The sequence below is a fragment of the Cyclopterus lumpus genome, chromosome 5, assembly GCF_009769545.1.
Source record: "Cyclopterus lumpus isolate fCycLum1 chromosome 5, fCycLum1.pri, whole genome shotgun sequence".
NCBI lineage: Eukaryota > Metazoa > Chordata > Actinopteri > Perciformes > Cyclopteridae > Cyclopterus > Cyclopterus lumpus.
The window spans coordinates 12022658-12031215 of NC_046970.1; the positions used below are offsets into that span (position 1 = coordinate 12022658).

Genomic DNA, 8558 nt, shown 5'->3' on the forward strand with positions numbered 1-8558 from the left:
TCCGCGAAAACATGCGCTTTGGGTGAGAAGTTCTGCACGTTCTGCAAACTAAAGTATTGTATAAAATGACGATTGGATGCTTACTTTTAATTGGTCATTCATGGTCTCCATAATAAATGTGGCTGCGCTACTTAAAATAGAAACTGAGTTTTACAATACATTAGGCACGTTTGACAATAACACAGGAGATATCTAATAATATAGTACTTTTTTTGAAAATGGTTTGTGAAGATAACATTTAGTTTTGCAACAATGGCAGCAATATTCAGATGTTTTACTTGTTACTTAACTGTTAGATGTTATAACTCAATATAAAATACCTGACAAGTAAAAATCATTAATTAAAATTAAAAAGTGTACTTAAAGAGTACTTAACAGTACCTATTAGAGAATGGTCATTACATTATTGATTTTCTTGTGAATCTTTAGCACAAGTAGCATTTTGATGCAACTATAGCTGTCAAATAAATGAAACTGCGTAACACATATAATATCAATATCCCTCTATATAGTGAAGTAGAAGTATACAATAGCATTAAATGTGTGCCCCATGTTCAACAAACAGCAGAAATGTGTCCTCTTGGATGCTCCCGTTGTATATAAAACATCAAGTGCCCTCTAGGTTTGTCTCACATTTGAGAAACATGATGCAGTGCCACATATGCTTCGCTACAATCTAGAAAATCTTTGCCCTTTAAAAAAAAAAATCTATTTCAGTCCTGCTCTTCAGACACCACGGGGCCTTTTGCACTGGGAGGACACAGTGAGGCTGTTTCAACTACTGATGTATATTTTGTGAAAATGGATCTGGGCCTACACATTTCACGCAAGGGTCGTGATGACGTCACTGTGGACCACCTCACACAATAATCTATCAGACAATGTTCTGATTGATTGTAAAAAATGTAAATCGATAAACTATGTGATTAGTGTGTTATCGTATAAAGCTCTAATCTACAAAGGACACAGTAATGACATTAAAAAAAAAAAAAACTATTGTAAAATAACAAAAATGTTGCATGACATTGAAGCTTTGAAGGAGAAATGTTATCTCTCAACTGCTTTCTAGTTGTCTGATTTATAGTCTTGATATTCTGGCATTTAAATGCAAATTATTTATGGCTCAATTTATTTCAGCAAAAGAAGATGTGAGGGAGCATTTTCTAGTGGCATTATTACAGCAGTTGTGTCACACCACACATCTTTCTGCCACAGTACCTGATCTCCAGACAGCGGTTAAACCCAGGAGATATGGGTACACAAGAAAGATCTGTTGTGTCGCCCCGGTTTATGTGCAAAAAATGTGTGAGAACATTATTATTTAATACTATTATGCAAACACAATATTGGAGGGTGATCAAACATGTGATAGGCTGCAGATCATTAATCCTGTTGCCTTCACAGTTGCTTACTGCTGATGTCATAGGCTTACATTGTAAACGATTGACAATTGGACACCATGTTTGTACATGTGGAAAAAAATTTATTACAATAATTTTCCAAGATTACCATTAATAAATATTTATGTTTACATTTCAGTGAAATGTATGATTTATCACTTTCTACACAGGACATAACACAAAGTCAAGAATACACATTGTTTTAGTCTTTGTAATAAAGCTTGAATAAGTTGATCTAGAAAAATGAGTCTTAAACAGCAGTTGATACAACCTATCCATGGAGTTTTAAGTTCAATAATGATTTGATTGTATATATGGCAAGGAAAACAAGAAAAATCAACATCTGGAAATCCTTGAAGCTCTCTTGACTGTTAAGATAGGCCGTTTTATTTCAAAACATTTCCATTGGCCTAAGGCACAGGAATACTAAAAGTTTATATCAATCATACATAACACATTTTAAATCCCATACAGTGATTTAAAGTTTTTAATTTAATAGTATACACTAAGGTGCATTTGATATTTACACCTCTCATTGCATCTGAACTCTAGCACAAAAGAAATGTCTCTAGTTGACAAAAACACAATTTGACCTATCCAGATCTGTACATTGTGCAACGCCCAGGAGCTATTACTCTGGAAATTAATCAATGATGCGTCATCTGACTGAAACATTTGGGCAGGGGAGCTCTTTTAACTTCTACATTTTCTGTGCCATTATGTAATTTACTTTAGTCAATTGAAAGAATGCATCCACATGCTGGAGGAACTTCATTTCAGAATTCAGTTCAAAGATATCAGTTTGTTTAAGTAGTCCCTTGAATTGTAATCATTTTGTTAAGAATTCTGCTGAGTATTGCACCTTGTTTTACCACATCTATAGATCATATTCATAAGATTTAGGCTATATGTTCCTTTCATAATAATGTATTGTATTTCATTTCCATGTGATTTTAGATAATTAGGGCCTTAAGAGTAGTTTTATGGCAGAGCGGGCATGGGTGGATTCGTAGTGGTCCTCCAGGTTTTAACACACGGCCGCACAATCAGTGTCAGCAAAGTTAGAAAACATCTGGTGTGTGTGTGCAGGCCCTCAAGCACCTAAATGGTCCTGACCGCTCTACACCTCACTCCTGGTGGACAGTACATTCATCCTCCAACCTGCATGGAAACTGGGAGGCAGGAAAGGAATGGTTTACAGTATGTGCCCTCTGCTACAACACAAATAATACTCTATGTGCCCTTTGTGCAAGAGTAACAGACTATAAAAGAAGTTGGGGTACTAGTGAGCTCCTAAGAAGTGACCATCAGTTACAGGAATATAAGATTATGGTTAAAATCCCATTTTTACCTTACTTGAAAATGTAGACTTCCAAGTTTAATAATTATTGTAGAAGTAGTGTCTGTTGAAGATTCCCTCCGTAGTCCAATGGCTAGTTGATGCTACTTTATTGGAACAAAAAGAGCCACACAGAAAGACCACCAAAACCCAAATAAGATGTTAGCAAATCAGAAGTACAGAAGGAGCAATAATTGACTATATTGAATTCCAGCAGCATTTTAAGTGATTGAGAGAGAGAGTGTGTGTGTGTGTGTGTGTGTGTGTGTGTGTGTGTGTGTGTGTGTGTGTGTGTGTGTGAGAGAGACTCTAAAGAAAAGTATGAGTAAGTCACAGTCAGGCCGCTCAGAGTAGAGTGTCATCTGTGCATCCTCCCTCGAGGCCGTAGCGGAACTCCTGCAGGTTGGAAACCCCGTAGAAATGGATGAATGCTGCTGCCACAACCAGAACATGAAAAATCTGATGAGAGTGGAACTAGAAGGAGAGAAAGAGATGTTTATGTATTGGTCTCATTTCCTTTATTCCTATACACCCATTGTCGACAGCTGTGTCTGAAATTGCTTCCTTGTTTATCAGTAGTATTTGCATTTGTAGCAAATGTGAAACACTGCATTGTGGTCATCACACAAACATGTCTATAAACATGGCAAAGATTGAGTTCCCGCTCAATTAAGTTGACTGAAGTTTCATATGTATATAGTCAATTTAGTTAGTTTGAGGGGGGAAACTAAACTGTTTCCTCTACTAATCACCTGGCTTTCTTAAGTCATGTTGTAATGTAACACATCAAATACTAACCCAGATGTCACACTTTCCAGGAAAATAGCGTTCAGGGATCCTGGCTGCATACAGACCAGCCCCAGTGATATACATGGCACCCATCAGGTAGAACCAACCCATCTGGCCGACTGTGGTGGCCTTAACAAAGCCCTCCTCGATGGTGAAGTGCATGGTGGGGACAATGCCGCTTAGTCCAAGACCCATGAACACACCTAAGAGAAGAATGGATTTATAACCCCAAATCAAACATTACAGAGAAAACACTATTTAAAAAAGTGCATATTATACTTGACTGGTTAGCACCTGCTCGTGTAGGTCTGTGACGAGGCGTAGAGAACCGGTCCCACTGGGCAACTATGATGGCTGCAATGCCGAGGACACATACAATGGTGAGGTAGATAAGTCGAGGTTGAGGAGAACAATAGAAGGAGTAGTACAGCCAGGGCACAAAGGAGCCCATGATCAGGAGGGCAATGCCCGAGTAGTCAAGCCTGAAGAGAGGGGGTGACAAAGAGACCAACAGTTGGGTGTTTGACTGGAAAATCTACTTGTTGCAATAAAGCTGATGTTTTCTCAAGTTCTTTAACACACTTATATTTCTCAAAATGACAAACAACTATGCTGTGGATATTTTATTATTGACATTTTGACAAAAACATCAATATGGTTGTTACTGCTGGTACATTTCTAAGTACATCCCAACGTAGCACTTGATGCTACAGCAGTCTGCAGGCGTAAATGCACTTATCTAGCAGCTTTAATCACAGATCAGTATGAAGCGCTTCACCGTGTCACACAGATCTCTGAAGCATCATGTTAGTTATGACTGATCTATGGACCATTTTGCCCGCAATAATGACTGTAGTCTTATCCCTCATTAATTGTATTGAACTCTAGTAGTAGCACGAAGAAACATATGCATCCTTAAAATTAAGAACCAGTCTATTCCAGAGCAGTAAGCCTAAAATAGTGATGATTCCTTTAAGACACACAAAGAGTATGTGAGACGCAGTGTTTGACAGTGTGGGGCCTTACTTGGAGAAGGTTCGCGACACTTTCTCAGAGTGGCAGTAGACTGTATGAAAAAGCCAGGAGAAGCTGAGGCAGAGCACAGCTCCCAGGAAGAACATCCCAAACACCACTTTCTCTTGCAGCGGGGCCATAAAATACATGTTGGGCCGCAGCAGGGTTAACGTGCCCAGGCAAATGAATAAGATCAGCCCTGAGAGAAAGAATGGGACAGTGTTACTGATAGTTGACGAGACAATCCAGAGTTATCCAGGTAAACAAGATGTTAATAAACTAACATGTCTGGTTGTATACAAGATTAGAATCTGCTGCTAAAATTCATGTTTGTTACAATTTTAGAAATGTAATATCGGGCGTTCTATTCTCACCTAACAGGTGAGTCCAGATGTTTCCTGTCTCAGTGTGAATTCGGAAGATGCTCCCAAAACAAGCCCGGAAGGAGGGCATTGGGGGCCGATGTCCATGCAGAAGGTAATCATTGTCCTTTAGCCACTCTGGCAGGACATGGAAAGGGATGACCCTCCAGCGCCCCTCCCAAACCTGAAAAGAGTAAGAAATGCTTTCACTCATACATTTACTACTACCATATCTTTATATCTACCATATTTAATATCACATTAATAGCATGCGAGGATACTGCAGAGATTAACATTTTGTTTTACTTGACATACAGTTAACATATCTTAAAAGTTTAAGTGGTGATAATATTTATTGAAATGTACATATTAAACATAAAATAAAACACATTTTCTGTTACGAGTAGTTTTAATAGTTCCAAAATAATTTGACATTTTCCAAGTTCTTTAGAAGCATTACAATCCACACCATAAAAATATATAATAAATAAGTATTTATGTGAATTGAGAAATGCTGATTTATTGTAAAGTATCTACGGTTGTCTCCCATGGGGACTTGTACGAGTCATTTACAACAGACAACTTGCGTCGGACGTGGCATTACTAACCCCACCACATATGACTCACACAAACTGCATAGCAGTTTAATCCCTGGCTGTTGCTGATCATCCAGATCTGCACCTGTACGCCTATGAACCTCACTGCTAAACTAAAAAACACCCCTACACCGGTTATACACCTTTGAGTAAAACGCAGTGTTGAGTTTCAGCTCATGTTACGTCAACAATGCAATATTTATGCTCAGTGCCAAATTGTGTGATGTCATAGGATCTTTTATTCTCCTTATTTTGTCGCATTTGAAGGTTTACCAACACACATTTAATAATCACAATCAACTTTGTCAAACTGACATTTATACCTGTAGTAACTATATCCATAATTGTCTTTGTAGAAATCTGTGTTTGTTTTCATTTTAAAGCTGAGGGTGGGAGCAGGCAGGTGAAGCCAAATTGGATAACATGTGCTGACCCGTTCACACCAATCTCAAACATTTTTGACTGTCAGTTTATCAGAATAAGATATGGATTGGTGCTGTAAACTTACCTAGTACTTATACAAAGTTTGTGCCAATTAAACTATGAAGACATGTTTACCTTGTGTACAAACTCCTCCATCTTCTCCATAGCATGGTGAGCCTGAAGTGGTAAGGTTAGGACCTCTCCCCCGTCATCATCCTCCTCTTCCTCGTCAGCGAGCATTGCAGCTCCCTTTAAAAAGTTCCCAAGAGAACACTGAAGCACCTGAGCCATAATAACTTTTCTGTTTGAATCTTGTGAAACAGCCCTACCTCTGAAAGGATGCCTTTTGATGCTGCCTGTCGCCCCCCTCCCTCCTCCAGCAGCGGCCCAAGCTCCATCAACTCAACATCTGGAACATGGCAGTCCTCAGAGATCCGGCAGTCTGCATCACTTGCAGACCCGTTTCGGCCTGACATAGGGAAACTGCCTGATGACCCACTCACAGCCTCTGTATTCTGCTTGAGATGGTACACTTCAGTTTCCTCCTGAGCAAACAGGATCACAATCAGCTTAAATGGTAAAAAAAAAAAAAAAGTATGTTGACATATACAAACAATCTGACATCAGTTATCAGTAGCTCTCAATATAGTCGGCACAGCAAATAACTCATTTTTAGAAGTATACAAAAATAAACAAAGAGCAAAACAAAAACAAAAAGCTAAACAAACATAATTGCTATCATTTAGAGGCAAAAGGTGGAAAACAAACAGTATTGATATGCAGGTCAGATTCTTAGTATGTTTTGTAGGTTGTGTGCAAACATTTATGTCGATATAAAAACTGCTGGATTAGGTTTTGTACAGTTTATAAGTAGATATGCATGTTATGTATGTGGCTGAGATATTATTAGCCAGTAATTGAGAACATGTAATTATTGAGATTGTTCCAATAATGGATTGTCGGATCATAACTATGTACAATAATGTTGTTACAACTGCAGGAGATTTCACTTGAAAAGGTTTCAGCTGTAAGTAAGTCAAAACCCAGAAAGATAATTTGTTCCAATGTTTTTTTCCTTCTATAACGTATAAATGCTTGTCAATAAGGTCTGACTTAATTAGCTAATTAACATGTTGAACAAAATGGGGTTATATTGATACACATAATAATGAATATTGAAAGAAGTAACAATTAAAAAAACAAAATTGCTGTATTGGTTTTATCTTCATTGTTCTGCAATTACTAGATACATTTTTGGGGTAGTTTATTGGTATCGGCCACAATAAATAGGTCGGTCTTGACAAATACATATTGAAATGCCCTGATAATAAATTGCTCAATATACAGATATGTGCATCTATAGAAGGATACAGTCAAAGTGCACTACATACAGTCTGCATAATGTAGACCAACATAGAGAAAGGATATTATCTGTACGTTAATGTTCAATGTGGACATTGCACCGTAATATTTAGTACAGCGAGGTGACTAGGTAAAGCAGAGTTATTGCAGATAAATAAATAATTAATCTTTTTAAAGGATAAACAAGTAGTGTTATCTAACTCCTGATTTAATATGGCTGGTGAATAATCTGGGTCTCGTGTGAAATCTGGGTTACATCGATCAGACATCCACAAGAGAACAAAGGAGCAGTTTAAATGTGTGCCGTCAGCCAAATGTATTCGATCGATAATTACAATAGAGACAATATCTCAGATATGAGAGAAAATATTTTCATTTGATACAGAGTTGAAGCCGATGAGACAAACAAAAGGTTTAAACGAGTTTCTGCTAAGTAACGTTAGAGCCAGACGGATGTTGGTTAGCACCGTGTCGCACGGAACATAGAGTACAACATGTAAACAACCGCAAAATACCGACTTCTTAACGGACACCCGTCGTATTTTGGAAAGTTGCGTTCATAGCACACGCCTGCATTTCAAGTTGATCGCTGGTACGTTGTTAAATTATCAGTTCGCGGATCACTCATGTATCGTCTTGCGAAACCATTTAGCTAGCGCGAGCTGTCGCTAACCAGGCGAGCAGGCGACACTCGTTTGTGAATCATCTTGCTTGCAGCAAGATCAAGTCTTTACAACGACGTCGACACATAACACTATCTAGATAACCTTAGCTTACTGTACTAACATATATAATGGTAATGAAATAGACACAAGTTACCTGACAAGGAAGCCTTCAAACCAGGAAGGTGAATTATTTATCAATGCGCGAAACACAATCCTTTCCGGAAGCAGAGCGATTTTCCGTTAAAACCAGCCCCCATCTTTCAAAATAAAAGCACAAACTCACAAGTAAAAAAACAAATATCCTTGCAAAATATTGAATGTATTTATTTTCCATTTTGAGACCATATAACACTATTTATACATCTGATGTATTTGAAATGCTTTGGTTAGAAATCATGTACATTAATTGTAAGCCAAATGTGGTAATTAAATTGCTTTACTCTATATGTACACTGGGTGGCACTATTCTGAGGTCCTGTGCTCACCTATATAATCAGTTAGATGATTGACATCAGGTGTTGGACCTCGGAAAGGGAAATGGTTTTGACCGCTTAAGTAAGAGTGAGCCGCTTCCATCGACCAAGTTTATGTATACCACGGCACAAACG

The 8558-nt window shown here is 38.1% G+C and overlaps 1 protein-coding gene across 3 annotated transcripts; it reads right to left on the bottom strand.

Annotated features, from left to right (window-relative positions):
• Positions 1-1593: 1593 nt before the first annotated feature.
• On the bottom strand, positions 1594-8192 carry adipor1a (adiponectin receptor 1a). 3 transcript variants are annotated; one of them, XM_034533054.1, is made up of 8 exons: positions 8105-8192; positions 6253-6492; positions 6059-6172; positions 4917-5088; positions 4555-4741; positions 3823-4010; positions 3538-3731; positions 1594-3213 (listed from the first exon to the last, which is right to left on the bottom strand). In XM_034533054.1, the coding sequence occupies exons 2-8, from the start codon at positions 6397-6399 to the stop codon at positions 3085-3087; spliced, it is 1131 nt and encodes a 376-aa protein (XP_034388945.1). In that variant the 5' UTR covers positions 6400-6492; positions 8105-8192; the 3' UTR covers positions 1594-3084. The 3 variants fall into 3 exon arrangements, with proteins under 3 accessions (XP_034388945.1, XP_034388944.1, XP_034388946.1); XM_034533053.1 differs by having other exon boundaries at positions 6253-6468; positions 8105-8182; XM_034533055.1 differs by having other exon boundaries at positions 6253-6438; positions 8105-8176.
• Positions 8193-8558: the final 366 nt, after the last annotated feature.

What these genes read in the sequence shown, in the direction of transcription:
- adipor1a (XM_034533054.1), bottom strand. Translation starts at nt 6,399, where the DNA reads ATGTCAGGCCGAAACGGGTCTGCAAGTGATGCAGACTGCCGGATCTCT. An exon ending in CAAAAGGCATCCTTTCAGAG is followed by an intron (nt 6,173 to 6,252) that starts GTAGGGCTGTTT and finishes AACTTTTTAAAG; the next exon opens with GGAGCTGCAATGCTCGCTGA. An exon ending in GTGTCGCGAACCTTCTCCAA is followed by an intron (nt 4,011 to 4,554) that starts GTAAGGCCCCAC and finishes CCCTCTCTTCAG; the next exon opens with GCTTGACTACTCGGGCATTG.